This window comes from Hippichthys cyanospilos, chromosome 2 (genome assembly GCF_059441005.1).
Source record: "Hippichthys cyanospilos isolate Australia breed blue-spotted pipefish chromosome 2, RoL_Hcya_1.0, whole genome shotgun sequence".
Taxonomy (NCBI): Eukaryota; Metazoa; Chordata; class Actinopteri; order Syngnathiformes; family Syngnathidae; genus Hippichthys; species Hippichthys cyanospilos.
Genome location: NC_142370.1, coordinates 28201920 through 28229103, shown reverse-complemented (window position 1 = coordinate 28229103; position 27184 = coordinate 28201920). Strand labels below are relative to the sequence as shown.

The 27184-nt window shown below is 43.2% G+C and overlaps 1 protein-coding gene and 2 long non-coding RNA genes across 3 annotated transcripts; 2 read left to right on the top strand and 1 right to left on the bottom strand.

Moving 5' to 3' along the window:
- Nucleotides 1–1269: 1269 nt before the first annotated feature.
- gpd2 (glycerol-3-phosphate dehydrogenase 2 (mitochondrial)) lies at nucleotides 1270–23712 on the bottom strand. Its single transcript, XM_088408557.1, has 17 exons — nucleotides 23589–23712; nucleotides 22156–22262; nucleotides 18830–18998; nucleotides 18634–18758; nucleotides 18460–18557; nucleotides 17792–17955; nucleotides 16937–17101; nucleotides 16713–16857; nucleotides 16175–16368; nucleotides 15968–16102; nucleotides 15716–15891; nucleotides 6343–6474; nucleotides 6095–6253; nucleotides 5734–5846; nucleotides 5568–5646; nucleotides 5386–5484; nucleotides 1270–3370 (listed from the first exon to the last, which is right to left on the bottom strand). The coding sequence occupies exons 2-17, from the start codon at nucleotides 22255–22257 to the stop codon at nucleotides 3245–3247; spliced, it is 2181 nt and encodes a 726-aa protein (XP_088264683.1). The 5' UTR covers nucleotides 22258–22262; nucleotides 23589–23712; the 3' UTR covers nucleotides 1270–3244.
- On the top strand, nucleotides 6985–7549 carry LOC148428119 (uncharacterized). The gene is made up of 2 exons (XR_015864841.1): nucleotides 6985–7217; nucleotides 7515–7549. It is a non-coding gene; the product is annotated as an uncharacterized LOC148428119 (long non-coding RNA).
- On the top strand, nucleotides 12679–14168 carry LOC148428118 (uncharacterized). The gene is made up of 2 exons (XR_015864829.1): nucleotides 12679–13836; nucleotides 14134–14168. It is a non-coding gene; the product is annotated as an uncharacterized LOC148428118 (long non-coding RNA).
- Nucleotides 23713–27184: the final 3472 nt, after the last annotated feature.

Sequence of the window (27184 nt, the reverse complement as noted above, 5' to 3'; positions counted from 1 at the left end):
ATGCTGCTTACAAATCAAAACTTAAAAAAAACTCTCCCTTTGTTATTCTGTTTTACAAATATGACCCGCATAGTAGATGGTATTTTGCACTTATAAAGATTGAAGTAGAAATAATTAAATGATTGAATCCAATAGTTTTGAACCAAAAGTCGTCGAGAATCGAAAATCGATTCTTAATCGAATCGGCGACCCCAAAATCGGAATCGAATCAAATCGTGAGACAGCCAAAGATTCCCACACCTAATAAACGTGGAGTATTTATAGCCTAGATTAAACCCCTTTGGTGACTTTGTCTCGGTGTTACATGTATATTACTGTGTTATGTTTCAATTGCGAATCGAATCGTGAGACAGCCAAAGATTCCCCACTCCTAATATATATTCATTTGGAGTGCCCAGACATCCTCAAGTGAAAGAAGCTACATTGGAGACCACATGACAAGCACATTTGTCCCATGATTCATTTCAGTTAATCCCTTCCAGCCATTCCCGAGAAAAGAGCACAAATCATGAACGCCTTTGCTGCAAATTGTAATGAGAGAACTTAAAGCTGTCACTCAAATCTCTGCGTGACCTTTCAGGAGAAAAGGCCTGGTTTTGCGTGAATGATCCTACGTTGTCTCCTCAACAGAGTTAATGACAAGAACATTTTGTCCTGCTGGAACCTGATCGGGTGTCTTCCAATGCGTTGTAACACCCAACAGAAACCAAATCCTCATGTATTATCACCACTATCAACAGATTAGCTGCTTCTAGTGTATGCATATTGTATTTCTGATTTGACAATATTGAGCCAAATTAACTCCCGAATATTATATTTATCAGAATCCCACAGATTTAAGTATTTGAAGCTCATAATACTGTGATGCAATTTAGTACAGCACAGTAACAAAAATGTAATCATTTCAGATTTTTCAAGACAACAAAATTGCATTTTTTTAGTAAAGCCAACTCATTATTTTTCAGACTTGAGGTGCTCATATAATGCTTTATATCTTGACGCTTTATATCTTGGTGATATCTTAGATCATGATTCAGAACAGTACTACTGTTTTATGGTAAAAAGATTGCTTTATTAATCACTACATCAATGTTAGTGACCGCATGCCGAAACACACCCCGATGGTTTGAATGGATTCTTTTAAAAACAGCCTCTTATGTAAGCGGTTCGCTTTCGAGTGAGGTAAATCTGGCATGTTCACACGAAGCCGTCTCCTAGTCCCCAGTGGCGACGATGTGAGGTAACGCGTGACACAAAAACAGACAAAGCTTTTGCGCAACAAGATACATTTAATTAGATAATTGCGTTGTCTCTTCAGAATACTGCTTCAAATGTATTCTTAAAGCTCAGGTGAAAAAAAAACAACAACAACTGGGAACATGATTCTCTTTGAGCTTAGATAAAGCTGTAATTTCATCCAAAAAGAGACAATCAAACATTGTAATACACATTTAAGGTGGGTTTGCAATGAGCGATTGTTGACAGGCAGCATTGGCAATTTGACGGTCTTCAACTGTCAAAATATGGAAGAGAAAACCACAAAGACGACACACTCAAAGCTCTCAGACGCTTGATGAGAGACGTCACATTTAAAACAGAGGCACGTGTTTGCATGAGCTTTTCGACTGGATGAACTGGACGAATAACACAAAACCACCAACATGTATTAAACTCACTTGGAGCTCCGCACTGGATTATTAAAACGAGACATACCAAGAACACCTTTAAAGCTCATTCTAGCCCTTGTAAAAGTAGTGAAATGACGTGGCAATAAATCCATCCCTGGCTTTGTCTCAACCTGAGAAGGCACGTGTCCAACATTCTTTCTGGCCTAAATATGAACATGGAGTGTGCTCCGACTTGTTGGAAAGTAGCACCTCATTCACGGCATTAACAGAGTTCTCATTTTGCACCGAAAAAAATAACACCCCTTTAAAGAGAAAAACACATACAATACTCGAGTATAGCACACTATATATGAGCATGCATTTTTGCTAAGTAATAAAAATATAGAATCCCATTTTAACCCTTTTTTGGAATAAAGAATATAGTGAATATGTCGAAACTCAGTAAATGTTTCTATGACTCTTTAAACGACTGCAGTAAAAACATATATATTTAAATAAGAGCAGAAACAGTAGAGCTAAAGCTCACAACCTGTAAACATCAGTATCAGTAGGAGTTTGCAAGTGTTGCGGCAAATGTTGACCCAAGTTGTGCACCTTCAACTTCCTGGAGAATCTTTCACTTTAAAAGTTGGTCTCGCAAAAAACGGGCTGTGAAGTGCTTGTACAAGACAGTGACTGGACAGTAACGCTGAGTTTGGAAACAACCCGACCTCTTGCCTTCTAGGTCCACAATGCATCAGATTGGCCCAGGATCATGAAAATGACTGAAGCTATTAATAGTAAATGCTATATATGAAATGGCACTTTCCATCAAATTCTCTTTCCATGAGAAAAGTGGTCCTGGGGAGAGCAAGAGATTACATACAACCCTTAAATCCATAACACTTAAAAATATTGCGATTGCGTTCCTAACCCAGTAGCACCGTAGCAGCAGGTGTATTGGACGTATTAAATTGTCCTTAGGGGTGATTGGGAGTGTGAATCGATCTGCAATTGGCTGGCAATCAGTTCTGGGCGTCCCCCACCTACCGCCCAAAGCCAGCTGGGTTAGGCACCAGCAGGCCTGCAACCCTTGTGAGGATAAGCGGCTCTAGAAAATGGATGGATGCACGGGTCTCTTTTGATCCTGCGGTTTTAAGAGTGTATGAGAATACATTCTTGTAATCTGTATTTTTGCCGGTTTCTCATGCAATTAGCATCAAACCAGACAAGATTTCTAGACTTGTACAATGAAGCACAAGGTTCCGTTTCAATAAGACGAGACGGATTTATAACAACAATCAGTGTTGAGGTTTAAAAAGAGTGTTAAGGAGTTATAAAGGTACAAATATATAACATTTCTAAAGATAAAAGCATACACAAAAAGAAAAAAAAAACATTTTATAAATAGACACATTATGCACTGTGGAATAGTGGAGGCACCAGATGCTAAGAACCAATCAACACGGAGACAAACTGGTGGCTCAAGAAAACAAACCTCAATCATTGGATTGATTTCACCCAAAACACACTCAGGGGTGGTGCATTTGATTTGGCCAAATTCCCGCGGTTGCCTCCCTGATTGCATTGTCATTCAAATGAGGTTGTTCACAGAAGACCTTCATGAAACGCCGGGCTCAGACCCCGCCCCCGCTTCGGTCCACCGTCACAGGGCCCCTCTTATCAAGTGTTTCCTCTGCGGATTTCATCAAGATGGCCAGGCGACTGTCCGACACTTGGCCCTTCTTGACGGCGCTCATCAACTGAGTGGCAGAAGACACATGGTGAAGAGTGTGAGTGCGCACAGGTGATATCTAACGGAAAAAAATCCGGTCGATGCCAGAGCGGTCCGACCACCTTCGCGTGCTCCGAGGAACCCGACGCCTGCTGACTTGTTTTGTTTTGTTTTTTTTCTCATGTGTTGAAGGTGAACTGGGTAGCACGTCGAGCTTTTACAACCGCAAACATGCCACCTGTGTCAGCTTTGCCCCGCCCTGTTCCTTCCTTTGCACTGTCCTTGTCCGCTCCGTTCTTCTGCCTTCTCGCTGTGACGTGGGCACGCTCCTAACTGGCAACGCTTTGAAGCATCCACACCGGAAAACTATATGAATGAACGTCGCATTTTTGGGATATAGGCTAAGTTCATGCTGCAAGGCGTGATGTAGAATTCGATTTTTGTTGTTAAATCCAATCTTTGTACGTACTCGTTGCATTCACATTACGCGTAATGTGTGTGTGATTTGACATGTATGCGCACAAAGCACAACAGCGTAATTTGCACACAAAAAAAAAAAAAAAAAACAAACATGTCAAGTGGCAGAATTTTCCAGTGTGTAGGGGCTCATTTTATCATTTCATATCGCCAGAAAAAAGCAATGGTGGAGAAGGAAGTATTATTTTGGGGATATGACGTGTCATTCCTTGATTTCATTTCCTGGGGTCGTCTACTAAAGCTGTTAACAATTGATTGGCGCACATAATAAATGAACCATCTGCGCGAATGAAATACTACCACTATCACAAATGTCAACTTTATGCTTCATGTTTAAAGGTCGACTGTGTGGGGATGAGTGTTCATTCTGCAGACGCATACATATCCCATTTAGTAAACCCAAATACGAAAAAGGCCCACGCCCAAATTTTAAAAAGTCTGAATTGCATTGTTCATCACATCATATAGAAAAAAAAACGTTTTTGTGTTTGGGAAAAAAAACAAAACAAAAAAATGTCATTTTGTTGCAGTGTGAGTAGAGCCCGAGTCATAGGTAGTTCAGGGCATGTAGCAACTGCACCAGAAAACCGCAGATGCGAATGGTGGTGCTTAGGTTCTAATAGCGAAGGAGGGGGGGCTCAAGCCAGACTCACAAATGCTTTACATAGTGCTGTTTTAACCATCCCTGCCAGCAAAAAAAAAAACAAAATGGTGAAAAACTGTTTAAGGTTCTAGCTCCATAAGTTGGATACTGGGGTTTTCTTTAGCAACAGTCTTCAAACTTGTATAAACAAATCTTTAAATCAGTCCCTTTGGTCCCACAACTTGGTCCTTTGTCCCATTTTTTTTTTCTTTGTTCTGACAGTGTCTGCAGTAGCTGTATTGTTGCCCAGTGCAGCTTTAAAACAAAAGAAAACACATTTCTTGTGAGTTTGCATCTTTCCCTCATCCGCATTAGCCACCAGAGTTAAAAAATTGAGTGAAGGTTGCATTTGAGTTATTTAACATCTATCTGTAGTAAGCATACATTATCTGTTTGCAGTCTGGAATTCGGCAATGAGGAGGATGGACACATGAGCAAAAACAAACAATGAAGTTTAGGAAAATAATTTACACAAATTAGCATTTTTTCGAAAAGGGACAATATCACTCGAGAATACTGCCGTTCCCTGGAGAGTCTGACCGGATAAGTGCTCCAGCGCAGCTCACGCTAATGAAGACAAAATCACCCAACTGTCATCATGCTCCCTCATAATGACTCTCTTTTCTCAACTCGAAGCAAAGTGAGAAAGTAATTTAGCAACAGATATAGGCAGGAGGTGCACCCTCATTATACCTGTCGCATAGTCTGTCCTAATTAGCTTCAAAGTGGAGGAGAGTTCACACCTGCTGAGTGCAGCAGGTCTCAGACGGGCAATCGCCTAATCTCTCTTTTGTCTGTTATTTGCTGCCAAGAGAGGCATGGAATGCCCTTCTCGGTACTTTCGCAGTAAAAGACAAATTGTCGCAGTTACGGAAAAATCGGTACATTAACCCTTGCGAGCACAATCGGGAGCTGATACGTACCTTTAGGAATTCATCTATTTCGATCTGTCCGTTCTTGTTCACATCCACCTCGTTAAGAATTTCGTGGAGGGCATTCTCATCAATGTGGACATTGATACTCTATACACAGAAAAACGCAGGTTGCTATCTTGACCCAGAAACAGTGAGCAAGAACAAGTATGGTCAGGGAAGTAGGAACTCACTTCGAGGACTTGCTGGACATCTACTGTGGTGATGAATCCTTTGCGTTCTTTGTCAAACTTTTGAAAGCGATTCTTGTACCTGCCAACCACATTCAATTTGATCACATTACATCTTTGTGCCTGAGTCAGAGTTTATGGTAGACCTTTGATCTTTAGCTGCTTCTACCTGGCTACTTCCTGGTTGTCCAGAGTCATTTCAGAGGTCTTGGTCAGTTGCTCAGAGCGAGATCGGTAGCCCATCTCATGGTACAAAAACTTCTTGGCGGCTTCCAACTCAGCCTAGATTTGAAAGGTGCAACATGTGCAACGTGAAAGGTCACCCTGGGGTGTTTTTTTTTTTTTTTTCATTTCCTTCGTTTCCTTTCTTGGTTGGCAATAAAGGTTCAGTTTACACATGTATAATAACAGCGTTTTTAGAGAATGATGGGTGTGGACTTGCCTTTTGTGATCTGATAAAATAACTAAGTGAGGATGAAGCCATTTTTCAAACCAAAATATTTTCAGAATTTTTTTTTTTTTTTTTATACCGTCTTGCGTTCCTGGCTCCAGCCCAACTCTTTGGCCATAATCTGCACAATGCGTGGGAGGGCCTCATCAGCCGCCTGCACATTCAGAAAGCCCAATCGTGTTCTCCGGGCAATGAGGTCAATGGCGGTGCATGCGTACTCCTTGATGGCATACAACACCTGCGGGAGGATTCATTCCTTCAGCATAACTGGGGTGATCAAAATGGTGAACATTTGAACAGATCACACTTTTTTCACCATTTCCTCACCTCAGCCTCAATGTATGGGAACTCAGACACTAGCCTCTTCCCAACTATTGGCCATCTTTGCCCTGTGACCATTGCCATCTTGGCCACCTCATATGCTTTCCCTCCATACGTAGAGGCCAAATGTTGCGCGACCTGAGGACATACAAAAGATTCAAAGAGATTTTTGTATTAGTTTTGCTTAGGTTTGGTTTCTCGCTTTGTTGTTTTCTTGCTCTTCCTGTCTGTGTCTTTTTTTAGTTTAATTAGGTCGACTTGTGCTTGTCTATCTGTTCCTTTGCGTTAACCAATCAACTCCCACAACCAATTGTCTCTTGTCCAGGTGTTCCTTGCCGTCCCATCAGTACGGCTTGTATTTAATTGCCTGCTTTCTTTTCAGACTTCGGATCGTTGTCATGTTCCTCCGACTGTCTTTGTACTTTGATCGCCGTCCTGTTTTTTTCTCGTTTTCGCTGTTTTTTTTTGTTGTGCTTTTTTTCTTCAGTTAAACGGCCTTCTGCAACCCCCCCCCCCCCCCCCCCCCCCCCCCCACGCCTCGAAGCTTCCCTGCCGCCTTGTTACAGAATTATTCGACAAATACTAAAAGAAAGCAGGGAATTAAATACAAGCCAAATTGACGGGACATCTAGGAACACCTGTGTTAGAAAGCCCACATTGTTTGTATGTTTGTACTTTCGTTCGATGTGCTGTTTGTGTGCGATGTTGTAGATTCCCATGCTGTGAGCATTTCGTGAACGCACCACTAGTTTAACGTGAATGACCCACCGTAGTTTTTTTGTTTCCTCGTCCGCGACATCGTTCAGTCCGTGACGTAGTTTGATAAAGTTGCTTATAACGCTCATTCCAGCACATTTGTGATTGTGTGTATGTGACGAAAGGTGAGTTTATTTCCTTGTAACGTTCAATTTGGACATTAGTTGTGTGTTATAGAGCAGGTGTATGCTTGTGTGTGACGTCCATTACTGCGCTTAAATTGTTGTGTTCGGCTAGCATGCTAACTATGCTAATAGCGTTTCGTTCCTATGAGGAAGCATTTATTTGTGTGTGGCTAGGGCTGAATGCAGTGAGATTAAAAGTTAATAATGTTATGCTGCTTGTTGAGTAGTGGATTGAATGGTGTATGTACTGTATGTATGTATGTATGTTAACATTGTTCTTTGTCTGTATTATTGCAGACCACAGTTAATAAATGTGCTAAATGGAGCAACGATACATGTTCTTTAACTGGAGCATACACATCCATATTTGCCACTCGAAAAAGAACTAGCTGGAGACATCATAGTCAAACCTGAACCTCACGATTTATGATCCTCTCCGTTTTATGGACCTCCGAGCCGGATCGAGTTTAATGCAAAGTATGGAACCAACAAATGACCAAAGTGAATCCACACCCCAGCGTGCTTCACAGCGAGAGCGACGCCCTCCAGCGTACCTGGCCGACTATGTGGTTGCAACTCTCCCTTCAATGGGACAAAACCAAGCCACTTCATCGGCACATGAGGAGATTCAATCTTCAGAAAGTGGGAGAACTCGCTCCTCCAGGAGAAGCACAAATTCCAAGTCCACTTGGTCATCTCGTGCCTCCATTAGCAAATTACCGACCAACATTCTCTCAGATGTGGAAAAGGCACAGCTGAATGAGAGAGTAAAGCAAATGGAACTTGAGGAGCTTCAGCAGCACATAACAGAGGACCAGCAAGTAGAATATGAATGTCAGCAACTTCAGACTCAAGCCAGAGAGGCCCAAAGGATGCAGGAGGAAGCAATTAGGACACAGGAGTCACTAACAAGACAACTGGAAAGACGGCGACAGCTCAAGAAGCTAGAGAGAGAGGTAGAGATATCTAAGATGGTCACTTCTCTCCTTAAAGAGAAAGCCAGAGAAACAGACGACGCTAGACCCTCACCATGCCTATCGGAAGATGTTAATGCACAAAGCCCAACAACTCCACCTCCGGTTGTCCTCACGGCTTCACCGCAAATATTACCATCCCTACCTCAAATATCTCTTCCTCCACCTCAAACATTACATGCAATCCATACACCAGTGCGACATATGGTACCACCTCCTACACAATGCCGAAATGTGCCGCCACTGTTGCCAACCGCATCACCACCAATTTTACCTTCGAGCGTGGCACCTGGGAACTACTATACTTCCAATGCAGCCTTCACCTATCCTGTTGCACCAGAATCGTACTCTTCTCCCATCCTGCCGCCACCTGATCCACTGCAACCACAGTTGGCTCACATTTCTCCACCCTTTGGACCACCATATGGTATTCCTAAACCTATGATTCCCTCCTTCGATAGTGGAAAGGAAAGTGACTTTGCTTTATTGAAGATGGCTCTTGACAACTCACTGAATCATTTCCACCTGAACGAGCAGTACAAATATCAAGTGCTTCTTGGACACCTGAAACTACCAAGTGCGCTCCAGCTCGCCAAGGCCTTTATGCATGACCCGAGACCTTACACTATGGCCATGCAAGCTCTGCAAGACAAGTATGGACAACCACGCCAGCTTGTCCAAAGTGAATTAGGTGCCATCCTGAACACTCAGGCCTTCAAGTTTGGAGACTGCGAGGCTTTTGACAACTTTGCTTTATCAATACAATCATTAGTAGGCATGCTAAGGACTCTGGAAGGACAGAATGGCTATGAACTAAAATGTGGATCCCATGTTGATCGACTACTCAGTAAGATGCCACCAAGCTACCGTGACGGGTTTGTTGAACACTGCCTGTCCCAAGGGATTCTTCGTTCAGGTACTGACCAGACTTATACATTACATGATCTGAGTTCTTGGCTGCAAATGAAATCCCAAGCAAAACGCATTGCCGGAAGAGCCGCTTCTCTCTACACTCATGAAGCTCCAAAAGCTACAAAGAAGGAACATCGCTCGCGTGATAAGCCAAAGGAGAGATCAACCACACTTGTCCTTGCCACCAGTGAAGGTCAATATCCCAAAGACCGGTCTGCTAAACCAAAGCCCATCTCCAAACCTAAACCATACTGTCCTCATTGCGATAATAAAGAGCATTTTCTCAACGCTTGCACCAACTTCAAGACATTGAATACCGACCAGATTGTTGAATGGTTAACCGAAGGACAGCGGTGCTTCAAGTGTGGACGAGCACACAAGCCAGAATTATGCACTCTCAAACGACCTTGCAATACTTGTAAAGAGCAACATCTGACAGTACTACATGATGCCGTGCAGCAAATCCAAAAGACTGTGCTTATGATGACTGCTCCCACAACAAAGGTGTATCTAGACAGACCAAACAGATCTCCTACAGTAATGCTGAAGGTGGTGAAAGTTCTACTGCATAACGGAGACCGAGCACTAGAGACTTACGCAGTGCTGGATGATGGCTCACAACGAAGTATCATCCTCCCACAAGCTGTTAAATATCTGAATCTCATCTCAGAGCCAGAGACACTCGCCCTCAGAACAGTTCACCAGAAAGTAGTGCAACTACATGGTGCATCTGTTGCTTTCCACATTTCTTCTCGATCCAAGCCTCAGGAGAAATACCAGATAAGTCAAGCATTCACTTCTGAAAATCTTGCTCTAGCAGAGCATTCCTATCCAGTGATCACACTTCAGCAGCGTTTCAAACATCTTCGCAATATACCGCTGCCACCTATTGACCATGCTCAACCGCTGTTGCTTATTGGGTCTGACGTGCCACACCTTCTGGCCCCCACAGAGCCAGTACGTTCTGGTCCACCAGGGGGGCCCATCGCAGTCCACACGAAGCTTGGATGGTCACTTCAAGGTCCCACATCTACAGATGAAGTGTCCATCTCCGAGCAACAGTGCCTGTTCACCTCCGTGGTCTCACCAACCAGTGAGCTTCACAAGAATATTGAACGTCTTTGGCAGATCGATGTGTTACCGTACACTAACAAGAAGCAGGTAACCCGATCCAAGCAAGATCAACAAGCCTTGGAACTTCTCGAAACATCCACAATCAGAGTTCCTGTAGACGGGATAGAAAGGTATGCAACACCACTACTTCGCCGAGTCAACTCCACCACGTTTCATGCTCCCATGGAGACAGTGATGCCAAGCCTCCGCAGCACCGAAAGAAGACTCGCCAAAGCCAACCGTGCCCAGGCCTACTGCCAAGAAATCCAGAGGTTGGAATCGTTGGGATATGTGGCAGAGATACCACCTGAGGTCGCTAGCTCCACACCAGAATCTTGGTTTATACCTCATCATATGGTGCGGCACAACAACAAAGACAGGATTGTCTTTAACTGTTCCTTCCAGTACAAAGGGAAGTCCCTGAATGATCATCTTCTACCTGGACCTGTTCTAGGACCTTCATTGCTAGGCGTCCTTCTTCGATTCAGGCAGTATCCTGTAGCAGTGAGCGGTGACATTAAAAGTATGTTCCACCAAATTCGCCTTTTGCCACATGATAAATCAGTGCTGCGTTTCATCTGGAGGGACATGAAAAGGGATGACAAACCCAAAATCTATGAATGGCAAGTTCTACCATTTGGAACCACATGTAGCCCATGCTGCGCCATTTATGCTCTGCAGCGACATGTCCAGGACACAAGTAAGTCCAACAGCAATCTTGTTGATTGTGTAGAACAGTCATTTTACGTGGACAATTGTCTGAGCAGCACACATTCAAAGCAGGAAGCAAAAATCCTTGTTGATGATCTGCGTCAAGTGCTCCATGCTGGCGGTTTCGAAATACGCCAGTGGGCTAGCAACGAGCCAGCAGTCATTAAGCACCTTCCACCTGAAATCAGATCTGAGAGCAGTGAGCTGTGGCTGTCCAAAGCAAGTTTGGACCTTCAGGAACCCACTCTTGGCTTACGCTGGGATTGCCTCCACGACTCCCTGAAGTACAAACACAGAACTGTTGAGACATCTGAAGCAACACTGAGGAAGGTCTACAAGGTATTAGCCTGTCAGTATGATCCACTCGGTTTTATCCTACCTTTCACCACGATAGCCAAGATTTTGGTTCAGGATCTATGGAAACAGCAATTAGGCTGGGATGATCTTATCCAGCCACAGAGTCTACGAGACAGGTGGCTTGCTTGGGAGCAAGAGATTCCAGACCTAATCCAAATAGAAATTCCCAGATGTTATGCACCAGCATCGACAGACATTCCTGGTTCACGTAGAGATCTTCACATCTTCTGTGATGCTTCCGAAAGAGCGTATGGGTCCGTTGCCTATTTACGGACAGAAGATGTACAAGGCCAAGTTCATGTTTCCTTTGTTTTGGCGAGATCTCGCGTGGCACCAAAGAAGCAATTATCCATGCCACGGTTAGAGTTGAGTGCTGCACTCACTGGCGCTCAATTAGCTGGTGTCCTCCAGACCGAGCTTACTTTACCCATTAGTAATGTCATTCTCTGGTCGGACTCCACAACTGTCCTCCATTGGATAAAATCCGAATCTTGCCACTACAAAGTGTTTGTGGGCACCCGTGTGGCAGAAATCCAGAACCTTACGGAAGTAAGCAATTGGAGATATGTGGATAGCGCAAATAATCCAGCTGACGATATCACTCGGGGCAAGACTGTGAAGGAGCTGTCCCAACCACATCGTTGGCACCAAGGACCTGATTTCCTCCGTCATGCTGAGGACTATTGGCCAATCAGCCCAACAGTCCACCTCGAGCCACAAGATAGCGAGTTGAGGAAATCCTCATTTTGTGGCCATGTGACTATAAACTCTGATATTCAACTCCCTGATGTCAACGCCTTTTCCACCTGGAAGGACTTGCTGAAGGCTACCGCTACATCCCTACATGGGGCGGCTGTCCGAGATTCTTGCATGCCTAACGATGCTGCCAAGTACATTCAAGCTGAGAATCTCCTCCTGAGGCAGGCGCAATCTGAGACCTTTCCTGAAGAGGTCAAGGCACTTGTTGCCGAAAGATCACTACCAAATAACAGCCATTTGAGTTCCTTATCTCCTGAGTATGACAAGGATACCGGCCTTCTGAGAGTTGGAGGGAGGTTGCGAAGAGCTGAGCAGCTAGAATCAGACAATATCCATCCAATTGTGCTTGATCCAAAGCATCCACTGACGAAGCTCATCATCCAGGATTTCGATGAGACACTCTTACATCCTGGACCCGAAAGAGTGTTAGCTGAACTGCGTCGTCGTTTTTGGATTCTGCGAGGAAGGGAGGCTGTTAAAAGACACCAGAGCCAATGCTTGCAATGCCAGGCATGGCGTGGCAACCCTTCTGTTCCCAAAATGGCCGATTTACCAGCAGCTCGCTTACGCTTGTGTAAACCTCCATTTTTCTCAACAGGTGTCGATTGTTTTGGCCCCTATACTGTTAAGTTTGGACGTCGGACAGAGAAGCGTTGGGGCATAGTCTTTAAGTGCATGACTACCCGTTGTGTGCACTTAGACATCCTAGAGAGCCTTGACACCGATGCTTTCCTGATGTCTTTGCGACGTTTCATCGCTAGACGAGGTAAACCATTTGAGATCTTATCCGACAATGGAACCAATTTTGTCGGTGGAGATCGGGAGCTACGAGAGGCATTCGAGTCAATGGCTCCTTCCTTGAAAGCACAATTGGCCGAACAACAGATTGACTTTCGTTTCAATCCCCCAAGTGCTCCTCACTTCGGCGGCATATGGGAAAGAGAAGTGAGGTCAGTGAAGAATGCTCTTAAAGTTGTTCTTAAGGAACAGTCAGTTCCTGAGTCTGTGTTTAGGACTGTCCTTGTAGAAGTTGAGGGCATCCTGAACGCTAAGCCTCTTGGCTATGTGTCATCTGACATAGCAGATCCAGATCCCATCACGCCTAGTATCCTGTTAATGGGCCGCTACGATGCATCACTCCCTCAAGCTATTTATGACTCCAGTAACACCCTTGGAAATCGAAGATGGCGACACAGTCAAGTTCTTGTCGATCACTTCTGGTCTCGGTTCATCAGCTTCTACCTACCCAGTTTACAGGAAAGACATAAGTGGCAGAAAGAAGGGAAAGATCTCACACCAAACCAAGTGGTTCTTATTGTTGATCCACAGCTTCCGCGAGCCTTATGGCCAGTTGGGACAGTGACTGCTACTCACCCTGGAGTTGATGGACGTATTCGGACTGCTACTGTGAAAGTCAAGGACCGAATTTATGTTCGCCCAGTAGCTCGCTTGATCAAGCTACCAAAACTTGAAGATGAGGCCGAAGATCCCTCTGTTTGACTGGACTTTCCACCTTAGATTCGACAATTCATACGAATTGTCGGGGGCGGCTGTGTTAGAAAGCCCACATTGTTTGTATGTTTGTACTTTCGTTCGATGTGCTGTTTGTGTGCGATGTTGTAGATTCCCATGCTGTGAGCATTTCGTGAACGCACCACTAGTTTAACGTGAATGACCCACCGTAGTTTTTTTGTTTCCTCGTCCGCGACATCGTTCAGTCCGTGACGTAGTTTGATAAAGTTGCTTATAACGCTCATTCCAGCACATTTGTGATTGTGTGTATGTGACGAAAGGTGAGTTTATTTCCTTGTAACGTTCAATTTGGACATTAGTTGTGTGTTATAGAGCAGGTGTATGCTTGTGTGTGACGTCCATTACTGCGCTTAAATTGTTGTGTTCGGCTAGCATGCTAACTATGCTAATAGCGTTTCGTTCCTATGAGGAAGCATTTATTTGTGTGTGGCTAGGGCTGAATGCAGTGAGATTAAAAGTTAATAATGTTATGCTGCTTGTTGAGTAGTGGATTGAATGGTGTATGTACTGTATGTATGTATGTATGTTAACATTGTTCTTTGTCTGTATTATTGCAGACCACAGTTAATAAATGTGCTAAATGGAGCAACGATACATGTTCTTTAACTGGAGCATACACATCCATATTTGCCACTCGAAAAAGAACTAGCTGGAGACATCATAGTCAAACCTGAACCTCACGATTTATGATCCTCTCCGTTTTAACCTGGACAAAGACAATTAGTTGAAGGAGCTGATTGGTTAACACGTGAGAACAGGCTGACACAATCAAACTATACCAGAGATTGACACAAAGGGCCAGAAAACATGAACAAAACTAGAATGCAAACTTATCCAAAACTAATCCAAAACCAGAACATGACAGATTTTTCTGGCACCTAGTGGTCGAGATGTCACGTTTACAGAATACACAACAGCGTTTTGCTATTCAGATCGTTGGCTAAGCCATCATGCAAAAGGCCAAACACTGTCCAAATATCAGCAGTGACCTTTGAGAAATATTCAGCTCTGGCTGCAAGCACCTTTATTAATGATCAAGTTGACTGCAAGCGCACTTTCCTTGAATGAATCCATGTTCTATGGAATAAATTGAAGAAGAGTGGCTAATTGTTGCATGTAGCTGTTGTGAATCAATGGTTCCGATTGATATTATGCTAATGAACACTGTAGCATGCAGGCTTTAGCAGAGCTCAAATGTCAACATGGTTAATGTTGACAACATCTCCACTTTAAGGTGAAAGCAGTCAATGCCTGCACATGGCTGTTTCTATGTGTCTAACCAAAATGGTGTGTCTGTTAAGGGTACTTCAGTGTTCCTAATTTTTCGCTCATTCAATGCCAGGGACATATTTTCACATTTTTTTAAGAGTCTAGACACTGACTCCCAAACATTTAGAACTTAAATATCTAGAAATGTCATTAATGTACTTAAGTACTGATTTATTACCTAAGTAACTATGTCAAGATTTAAAAATAAAACGTGAAAATACGTCCCTGGCATTGAACGAGTTAATGGGGACCAGAAACCCCCCGCGAAAAGTGAATTCCGTGAAGTAGGAATGATCAACCCACCCCCAACCCACCCCACAGGCATAGAACGTGCATAAATAGAGTGCATGAAAGGTGTAAAACCCTTCCTATCTTTCTCACCCGATTCCCAGTGAACTGTGGTAGTGGGTTAGAACAGTCTCTTTTTTGAGCACAAACTTGATTTTTCTTTTTCAACACAGCAGAGTGCATCAGTGAGAGATGAGCGCTGCTCACTAATTCTCAACTCTCGCCGCAGCACGGAGCGCTACCGCTACCCCGGCTCCCTCTGGCCGCCCATTCCCACATTGTATTGCCGCTGTTCATAAAGGGCCAGCCTCAGTCTGTGTTGTCTCTCTGTTCGATGTGCCCACACCTCACCCCCTCCCCCACATGTAAATCCCCACGCAGCTCCACAAGCGCGCAGCTTGAGAGTCATGAAAAAAATCAAAAACGGAAAGAACCAAGCCCACGAAAAGTGAGAAGCAAAGTGGCGGCGGAACACTGTATTGGAATTTCCTGCTTCTACTAAATGGAAGCAACTGAAACGGTCAAAATATTTTGTAATGGTAATAATGCATTTAAGCATCTGTAATCAACAAAGAGTCATACTTCCTGCTCCAAGCCGTAGTCTTGCACCAGACGGATGTAAAGCGTTGGCGTCCAGCCCCTGGAACCCTCTAACATCAGACCAACAGTCTTGCATTTCTCAGCTGGGAGGGCATGTGCCTTAATGGCGGCGTCCAGAGTCTCTTCAGCCATGGATCTATAAGTGGTCCACTTGCCACCTGCAGACACAAGTGTTGATGACTTAAAACAGGACAAATAAACCGCTTAATATTTCACAAGCACAATCAAGCTAACCTGCAATGGTGACAAGTCCGCTGTCACTGATGCTGACAATGTGATTTCGGCAGATTGACTGTGTGTCTTTGGAGTTAGGGTCCGTCACGAGGGGACGGATTCCACTCCATGCTGCCAAGACGTCGCCTCGTCTCACTGCAGGATACACCCTTTTTAATTCAGTTTTGCTTGACACTCGCTTGCCATTGACTGAGCTGTCATTCATACCTTCCACATCGGGACTAAGATAGTTCCGGACCTCCCTCAGGATGAAGTTGATGTCGTCCTCACCGGGGATGGGGTGGGCTGTCACACTGGTGGGAGTGTCTGTGGTTCCGGCAATGGTCATCTTCTCCCAAGGCAGGAAGAAGATGACCCGGCCGTCACTTGTGGCGGGATCCAACAGGCCCATGTTATCAGGACTGTGGGCCAAAAAAGCATAAACTTGATTAAAAAAAATAAAAAAATCCTTTATGTTTGCCAATTTGGACATGCGCCATCTCCAGCCATCCATCCATCCTCAGATTAATCACATCTTTGAATTTTGATCAATCACAGTTATTCAGTAGGTTAAAAAGGCTTTTTATAACGATTGTTTGCTTGCCTTGTTTGAAGCGCAAATGTTATGTGCTAATTATTTCTACATTTGCTGTTGGTTCACTACAACCAATGTCCTGTTGTGTTTATTTATTACGAGAAAAATGCAACCAAGCACATCAATTAGTAATCTATAAAGAGGCGTAGGCAATGTAGGCATGCAACACACCTGTAGTAACCAGGGATGACGATGTGCACGCCAGCACTGGGCTGGCAGATGTTTGGGGTTTCCTGGCTATCCATCTTTCTCACGGAGTCCGTGAAGGGTCCAGTGGCATTGATTACACATTTGGCTTTGACATCAAATTCCTCTCCTTTAACAGTTAATAGGTGACTGATGTCATGTGATCAAAAGCAGAATGGTTCTCCTTACACGTGGCAATCTATTCCCACCTGTGAACACGTCCCGGCAGCGTGCCCCACACACCTTGTCGCTTCCAGTCTGCGGGTCATTTTTTTTCAACAGTTGAATCACTTCCGTGTAGTTGGCCATTGCGGCACCGTAGCGGGCAGCGGTGAGGCCGATGGCCAAGTTCATACGGGCATCATTGTGTTGTCCTGTATGGCGACGACAGGGGCAAAGTTCAAAGAACCCAAAAGAAGCATAAATATAGTAAGTGTTGGAGACAAAGCTGTATGATAAATCTATCACTAAGCTAAGTAAAAATAAAAGGTGTTGTTGTTTGCGGAGAATTAGACTGCCAAGAGGTACAAGTCATTTGTTGCTGAGACAGGCCGACCAATTGTGGTGCTCCTGTGCCGCACCACAACACCGAAGAGAAAGGTCAGACTTGGAAATGTCACAAGCGTGATTGTACCAGATGGCATAAATTGAGGGGGAAAAAAAAACGAATCTCTTGCAAAACATCCTCCACTCCTGCTGTCTAGCAACAGAAGATGCTGGCGGAATGTAGAACAGAAATGCAGGCATAGTGGTTTCTCGGTGTGCAGCAAACTAGCCCACACTATATTTTGAGGTTGTTTTTATCTTGTGAGAAGCACAGACTGGAGGTTCCACCAGCAGTTTCTTTAATTAGACACTAGCGATGTGACCATTTCGGGCCTCTCAAAGCTGTTTTAATGAAAAGAAGTGGCTTTCCTTGGAATTTGTGTCGTTGCAGTTGCCAAGTATTTCTTGGACATATTGCATATGTCAGTGCAAGAGATGAATGCCAAAATATGCAGCCACTCTGCAAACGTTTACAGAAATGAGAGTGACGAATGAACAAGGAAATGTTCAGCACTTACCATCATAGTAGACGATGGCTCCGACCAGCTTGTCCTTCTTCAGCATGGGAAAGAGCTCAAGCGCTTTGGTCTTACTGAGGACATAACTGCTCTTTAAACACTGGATCCCGGCGACCAGGTCATACATCTTAATGCCCGCCCAATAATACGGAAGCTGCCACCATCTAGGACAACACATCAACATCGAGGAGAAACTACATGAACGGTATATTTACACAATAATTAGCTACAAATCAGCTTGCAATCTCAATGGTCAACTTCGGAGGGCCCACTGAATCAGGAATTGACGGAGGTAGTGAAAGTATGCAACAGAACTCTGAAATACTTTTGTGAAAAAGGTGCTGGTAAAAGTATCGATGGCGCTGATTCTGATTCGACTCATTTACTGCTTGTTGAAAGGCCTGAGGTAAAACCTCCATATATGCTTGTTATATGACTGTTTGATATTTCTAGCGATCTTAGAAACTTGATTTTTAGCCCGGCACCAGACACCACACATTACCCAACAATCATTCGCCACGGATAGCGGTCACCGTATTGAAAAATGTTTAATTTCTGAGACTTGTTCTTAACCGTTTGCATTTTCAGGCACCAAAACGGGAGAGGTTCGGAACAAACGTCCAAAATAACAAACGGCACTGTGTAATGTGGACTTGATGAGAGCCTACTTGTAAACAGGAAGCATAATAGGGAGTGGCGCTGACAGGTGAGGTGCAACCTCGAGGAGGTTGGCTCGCTCGTGAAGTGCCTCTTTTACCATCATGTACTGTGGCAGGAGAAGAAGAATCAAGAAAAGTATGCACGACAAAGAATAAGAAAAATTGAGGAGCTTCATTAAAAACCTGCTCATAGTCCAATTTCATGATGGCTTTCTGGAGGTAGCGAACCCCACCATGAATGAGTTTGGTGCTCCGGCTGCTTGTTCCAGATGAGAAGTCATTCCTCTCAACAAGAGCGGTGTTAAGGTCTAAAAAGGACCGTGAGGAAGTCTTGATAAAACTACTCCAATATAGTGTTTGATGCACCGAGGGGTCTTACTGCGTGTGACAGCGTCTAAGGCACATCCTACACCTGTGGCTCCGCCGCCAATCACCAGGACGTCAAACTCTTTACTTTTCAGCGTGGCAAGCTGGGCCTGCCTTGAAGGAAGCTCATCTGCAAACGGCGCCCTCAGCTCTGCTTCTGCCGCCACGTGAGCTAACCGAGCCTGGATGTGACGCAGACATGCACACAAATGATTCCACGCGCCGTCTCTCCTTTTATTGGAAGCCTTTCACATCTGAGGCGATGTTATTGATGTGGATCGAACGTTAGAAAGACACGACAAACATCAAAGTTAGAGGTGCATTCGTCTGCTTTTAACATTATGGCTTAAGAGACGAAACAAAGCTTACTTCTACTTTCTATTCAAGATAAGGAGATTTGGATCCAAACGGCATGAGCCGCCCCTCTGGTGAGACGTGGAAAAATGACATCGCGCCACGAAGTCTAATCGTGCAGGTGTAATAATGCATATTCAAATGACAGACATTCATGATATTATGTATTAGGTACAGAGCGCATCATATTTGTGTAAAACCTGCATGGGTATTAGGGGCTAATGACAGGTCCGGCCAAAACGTGACCTTTGAGCATATTTCATTCAATATATGTATTTGGACTTTCTTATACTCTTGCGTACTTGCATCATAAAGTAACAAACAGCGGACGCTTGTCAAATCTTTTTTTTTTTTTCAAGATAAAAGTTTAAATGATTTAATGCTTGAGGAGTGCAGGTAAGGAGTGAAATATTTTCTTCCTCCAAGAGCAGGGGTGGCATGTCAGAAAACGTTTGACGATCACTGTTAGGAATGTTAAAATTGCCACGCAGTGGTGATTGTGCATATGTGATGTCTGACGTGTTGCTAAAAATCCACACATTATTCTTGTAGTTAGTTTCAAAGTGAGACCATGCACTGGGGGTTGGGGGTTGTCGGGTGGTACGACCTGCTGCAGCATGCTACTTATCTTTACAAAAAGCACAACAATAATCATTGCAGTCATTGTCCTGCTTTTGATTAGGGAATGATTTTAAGTCATAATCAAAACAACAATCGCTCTTCTGACACCAGAACGTACCATTTCACCTCTCATGAATTTTTTTTTTTTTTTTTTTGGTCCATCTTAATGATTTCATCAAGTTGCTTGAAAGCACATGCAGCATTTGACTTGCAAATGCAAACACGTTTTTGCAATTTGCTACGGAAATCATTGGCTCGCTGTGATAGGCATAAAAATGCCACCAAAGAGCTAAATGCTGGGGATTAGAATTACTGGGATTAGAGGCATGCATGATTACAAACTATTGTGGAAATGATTATATTTCATCAACATCGGCTTCTTGCTTACCGATCCGTTCTTGGTTGGGCGGGCAGCAACAGGCAAGAGAAGACATTATTGCAACAGGACATAAACAAAGTTCACATTAGCACACAGTTAAATAAAGGCTGGTATGTGACGTTGTGGGCGTTCAGAATTTGTATTTATATCTATATATGTGTGTGTCAGGTCGAAGGATATGTGTGTGTCAGGTCGAAGGTCAGGAGAAACACAGCTGCTCGTCCCTCTCAAATGAAGATGACTTGAGTGTGAAGCCTGTACACTTTAACTAAAACATCTAGCGTTGTCCATTCAGAAGACCCAAAAAACAAAACGCCCCCATAATTCGGCAGTCTCACTTCATGGAAGGGAGGGCATGTTTATACATACAACATGAGGTTGCTTTGACAGCGGTTTAGATACATAGACATGACCCCGTGAAGTATAAATGTACTGTATATAATCGACAAAGGTGAAAATGACAAATAGCAAAGGACGTCCGGTACACAAATTCAGTTCACAAAGCAATTTTTCTTCAGTTGAAATGAATGACGATGCAAATACTGTGCTGCTGTCACAAAATGTATCCACCATAGTTATTTACCTTAAAAAATAGAATGAATAAATGAAAACCAACTCAATTTTGAAAGAGAAACAGGGCACGACTAAGCAATGTTATTTAACTTTAAACTTTAGTAGTGTTAGGTTGTGGTCCAAAATGAGCACATTATCGTCTTGCTCATCAGCTCTTGCTCTTTTTCCTTTTGTACTACGTGTAACAATCATTGGTTTTCTTGAGCCTGCTACCTCACCATTGCAAAGTATAGTCATTGTTAGCTTAAAGATAGCTAGAGAAGAAATTCACTGTCACCATCTGTATCTACTGCAGACCAAGTTTCTTTTCTTTTTTTCTTTCTTGTGTCTTTTCTTGTGTGGGCCTATGTTAAATGCCTCTGGATGTTGAGTGGTGAGACACAGATATGATTTCATCATTCATAAATCACTGTTACAAGTGTTCAGGTGGTAGATTTTGCAAAACTGCAATAAGTTTCTCAATGACTTTTTTTTAATTGCCCTTTTAAAAACATGGCTGCAGCGGTTGTCCTTTTCTTAGGAGCCATTTCTGAGTGCTGATTAAGGACAAAAAATAAAAGATACATAGTACGCAAGACATGTCACATGCAGTCAATGATGCTAATGAATCATGAGGAAAAAGCGCAACAGATCCTTCTGCTTATCAATGCTAAGAGCTTCCTAAATTTATCACTCTCAGTTTTCTATTTCCTAGGAGCCATTCTAGGGCCAATTAAAAGCAAAATGATCAAACAAACAAAAACAGATGCAGTTCCTTACTTGTAATGTGTGATGCAGTGAGCCAGTGTTGGTTAAGCAGCATAAGAAAAAGCACAACCTAAACTTCATTGTGTCTGTGCAAATATGGTTTGCGACAGAAAAATTGTGCATGAATCAAGGTAGATTTTCTTTAAAAATCTTGTGCGTAAACCATTTTGTAAACCAGGGCATACTGTATGTATCCAGGGGTTCTACAATATTGAACTCATCATTTCCAGTGGTGTCGCAATAGGTTTACAGCACTAAGCACTGTAAATACGGTGCTTTTGTAGTTTACGGGAAGGAAATAAAAAAGCCGATTTATTGTTAGGTTGTTGACATTAGCTCCAAATGAAGATGGCCTGCAAGCAATGAGCAGCACCTTAAATAACTCAACACACTAGTTACACCATTACTTTTAATTTCATTCAGGAATTACTGAGTAAATACAACACAGAAAAAGGAACAGGTTGGGGGAGGGGGGGGGGGGGGGGCTATGAGAGTAAAAGAAAAATGCAAAAGCCAGAATTTAATTGAAAGCAGCTTTCTGTGCCGCATCTGGCAAACACATGAAATACTGTACACCCTAAAGGCATTCCAAACTCCTGATAAGGGCGTACTGTGGAAGATTGTTTACAGCACTAACGTAACAATAATGTTCGTTTGCAACTTACCTGCTTTTTCCTATACTCTATGAGCTGTGACAGACCAAAAACAGTGGCGAAGGTCCCGCCACCTATGAGAGCTGTCCGTTTGAGAGCCTTCCTGAACGCCATAATTCCTGCAGCGAGAACAACGTGCTATGAAGCGTCAGCAGGAACAAGGAGTGTGGGTGAAGAAGGCGTGCCAACCTAACATGGCGCAAGGAGGATCCTTAGAAGTGGCAGGGATGACAAACACTAATGTTTTTTGTTTTAAAATTTTTATTTCACAGCAATGTATCTTTGTTAGGAAAAACATCTTGTATGCTTTATTCAGTTATAATGTGCAACATAACATTGACTTTTTTTTATTTTAATTCTGTTCATATATTTTTCTTTCCCTATCTGAATGATCTTCTCAGGTTACAAATAATGTAGGTCATTTTAAACAGCCTTTGGAGATACATATACACATATATATATATATATATATATAAATTTTGGGGGGGGGGTCTTGTTTATTTTTTGTTTTTGTATTTTTTTGTTTTTGTTTTTTTTGTTCTTGCAAATGTTGTGTATGGCTTTTTTGGGGGGACAAAATACACAATTATCAGTGTTTCCAGATACCTAAATACATAAAGTCATATGGGACCCTGCTAGGATAATTCATCCAATTATTTCTGGTGTTGAAGTCTGCTTTATTTTCCTAAGATGTTTACCCATTGTGTGAACTTTCTTCTTTCCGACAGGGTTTCCTTTTTTTTTCCAGCAATGATCCGGCCCCTTGAAAACACCTTACCAAACCAAAGTAGGCCACCCTATTTACACCTTAGATTGGCGTCTCATTATAGCAGGATGTACTGTATCAATAGTGACAGCAGTAAGGCCCGAGGGAGCTCTAATAAACAGGCCTGATGATCCGGCTCATCCACACTTCTCCTCAGGAACTGAGCTGACGGAAGGGGCCAACGCTGTGACAGCCCCTTCTCTTCTTACATCAGCCAACACGCTCATTATGAGTCAGCATCGAATAGGCTGTACCTGACTGTAACGTAAAACATGTGATACCCCCACCTCTCCATTGTGTCTATCTCTCTTACACTGAGGGGTGGCTGACATATTGCTGTGGAATAAAATGCCATCAGTTTGACTGTCTGTGGGAAAACAGCACTGACGAATAAAGTGATGTTAAAACGAAGGGCGGAAAATCTGCGTCATATATACTGACGAGGAAAGTAACGCTGCTTGAACGATTTCTGTTTTTCTATTTGTTTTTGTTGTATATGTTTTTTGCTGCTTTTGTTCGAAGGTTGTTTATTCACGCATAGTAACAACGCTAGAAAGGATATTGCAGTACTGGCTTACGACTCGCGAACTATACAAGGGCTTTGAGCATGAGGACAAATAGCAGGTTGGGAAATTATTGATATTAAAAATGGCCATACGGTGAGGCGATTTACACTTACACAATGTCTTGTTTTGCGGTTGACACACGGTCGCTCAGGGCGATGCAGGGAGGAGATCGTCGCATCGGTCGTTGTCCCACCTAGCCTGTCTGATAGTCGGAGTTTGACAGCTACAACCAGGAAGCGGTGCAACGCTCGAGTGGCGTGCGGCTTTACCAATCAGAGTACGCGCGTGCGATATTCTTGTCCAATAATAGATCGAGACAGATGACCCTCCCTTCACGTGACGTGATCTGAGTGGTGGCGTACGACTCCTCGCGCGTCCTTCGGGATAATAATAAAGAGAGAAGTGCCACCAGCTGTCGTTTTCCGGCACATGACGCTGGCGCTGAAAATATAAAGTAGTAAGTACTGTAGCAGTAACACAGTTTTAACTTTTCAAGAAGTGTTTCTTAAACTTTTCACATCAATTAACCCTAAAAACGTGTATATAAGTTGCATCTTGTCATTTGAATAATGGCGCATACTACGCCCGAGTGCTACCTATAGACCAGACAGACATTTTATTCCTAAAGTTAATCTGGACGTTTCATTCCTAAAGTCAATTCAAATCCATCGTAAAACAATCGCATTAAGACCAGGTTGAATACCCACGCTTTAAATAATGCAAGATAAAAAGCTGTATAACGACTCTATCAAAATATATTGCACATAACAAATGTATTATAAAACCTTCAAAAATATGACTAGCAACAGTATTGTACGGAAAGGTAAAGCACAACTGAACTGTACTTAATAAAAGCACTGTACCAAAGAAGTTTCAGTTTCCCTATATTGTGAAATGTGAGAAAATATAATTCATGATTTCATGTGCATACCGTTTTGAGGAAGTTTGAACAGTATTCACTTGGAAAATCTCTGAACGATTAAAATACAAAATAAAATATACAAATGCATTATTTTTATAGTATAAAACAGTTCACAGAACAAGTAGCCTGTTTTGAGGGTGTGTATAGTCTCTGGTGAACGAACCTTGACCTTTTGGGTCAAGTGCAGTGAGCAAAACGGCTTCAATTGACTTTTTGTTTTGTGTGTTTTGTTTTGTTTTTACAACATTTCAATAAGTCTGGTACATGTATGCTTCTGTGTGGTCTTACTATCAACTGGACACAGCATATCTTCACCCAAGCGTACATGTTAAGGCTTGGTATGGCAACTGTATTACTATTAGAGTATCTCAATATATCACACTGTTACTTCCTGCAAAATTCATAAAAGCTTGCCGAAACGTGAGCTTCACAATGACATACTGTTCAGCAAGTTCACCTCCCAGTTCAGAGGTCATGGGTTTGCTCCACCTTCTGTTCTTTCTTCAGCTTTTCTCCAAGATCCTGTGTGGTTTTCTGTGGGTACTCTAGTTCCCATCCATCCATCCATCCATCCATCCATCCATCCATCCATCCATCCATCCATCCATCCATCCATCCATCCATTTTCTACCAGACTATCCAAGGTCTGGTCGTTGAGGCAACAGCTTCAGCAGGAATCCCTGACTTCCTTCTCCTCAGCCACTTCCTCCAGCTCCTACAGGAGCCCAGGCGTGATCAACAAAGGTGCAAATTACAAATAACAAAGGACGTCCAGAACACAAATTCCCTTCACAAAGCAATTTTTCTTCAATTGAAATGACTAACGATGCAAATACTCTGCTGCTGTCACAAAATGTATATTCCATAATTATTTGCCTTAAAAAATATACCATAGAATGGAGAAGTAAGTGAAAACCAACTCTCTTTTGAAAGAGAAATAGGGCACTTCTAAGCAATGTTATTTAACTTTAGACCTCAGTAGTGTTAGATGGCCCAAAATGAGCACATTATCATCTTGCTCATCAGCTCTTGCTCTTTTACCTTTTGTACTACGGGTAACAATCATTGGTCTTCTTGAGCCTGCTACCCCACCATTGCAAAGTATAGTCATCATTAGCTTAAAGATAGCTGGAGAAGGAATTCAATCACCTTCTGCATCTACTGCAGACCAAGTTTCTTTTCTTTTTTTGTTACTTGTGTCTTTTCTTATGTGGGCCTATGATAAACGCCTCTGAATGTTGAGAGCGGTGAGACACAGATATGATTTCATTGATCATCATTGTTGCAAGAGTTCAGATGGTAGATTTTGCAAAACTGCAATAAATTTCTCAACGAAGTTTTTTTTCTCTTGGTTGGCCCAAGAGATTCTCTCCAGCGTGTTCTGGGTTGTCCCCGCAGCCTTCTCCCGGATTCACATGCCAGAAACACCTCACCATGGAGGCGTCCCGGAGGCAAACTAACGTTATACCCAAGCCACCTCAACTGGCTATTCTTAACGCGGAAGAGGAGCAGTGGCTTGACACTAAGCCCCTCCTGAATGACTGAGTTTTTCACCCTATCCATTAGGGATAGCCCAGAAATCCTCTGGAGGAAACTCATTTTTGCCGCTTTTATCCTGATCTCGTGCTTTTGGTCACGACCTACAGCGCCTGACCATCGGTGCGTGCAGGAACGTTGATCAACCGGTAAATAGAGAAGTTTGCCTTTCACCTCAGTTCTTTTTTACCACGTTAGACCAATACGGAGGCCATAGCACAGCAGACGCTGCACAGATCCACCTGTTATAATGAAGACACGGAGCCCAGTCCAATCTGACTCAGTATTCCCCACCTTCTCTCGGACGTGTTAGAAATTCTGACTGCTCAGACCTTCTCCTCACCTGAGTGTTCAAAACATCTGGCTGCAGATCCGATGATACGACCAGGAAGTTGATGATCGAACTGCGACTGAAGGTGTCCTGGTGCCTATTGCACATATGGATACCCTTCTGTTTGAACATGGTGTTCGTTATGGGCAATTTGTGATGAGCACAGAAGTCTGATGACAAAGGACCGCTTGGGTCAGATCGAGAGTCCGTTCCTCCCAATCACACCCTGCCAGGTCTCACTGTCATTGCCCATGTGAGCATTGAAGTGCCCCAACAGAACGAGGGAGTCCCCGGAGGATGCGCTTTCCAGCGCACCCTCAAAGGACTCCAAAAAGTCGGACTGGTCTCCCCACCTGAAGTAAGAGGGAGGTTACTTTCTGGTCCACCACGGTGAAGCCCAGTGTACAGGTGGAGACAATATGTATGTCCACACCAACTCCAGAATGAAAGACAGTAGCCCCATTCAAGTGTACCTGTGCCAGAGCCCGTGTTGTGTATGGAGGCGAGCTCCTTCCCATATTCTAAAAACATATTTTTTACAGTGAATGTTTGTGAATTGAATGGCAACCAATTCAAGCTTTTTAGGTTTCAATGAACCTGCATGTTTTTTTTTTTTTTTTAATTTTGCTGGAAAGAATGGGAACAACAATGCAAACGCCACACAGGAAGCTTTCAACGTGTATTGTGCTGCACAATTTGTGCATGTTCATTTTCTATTAATGGAAAATGAAATGGGTGTACTCTAGTAATGTTTAATAAATATTACACCAATAATATGGAACATGAGTCTATATGTTTCACGAACTGAACGGCGCGGGCAGAGCCGAAGAGGGAATGAGTGGCAGAAAAAAATGCAGCGAAAGAGCGAGACAGAGAAAGAAAGACAAAGAGAAAGAGCGAGAGAGAGAGAGAGAGACATA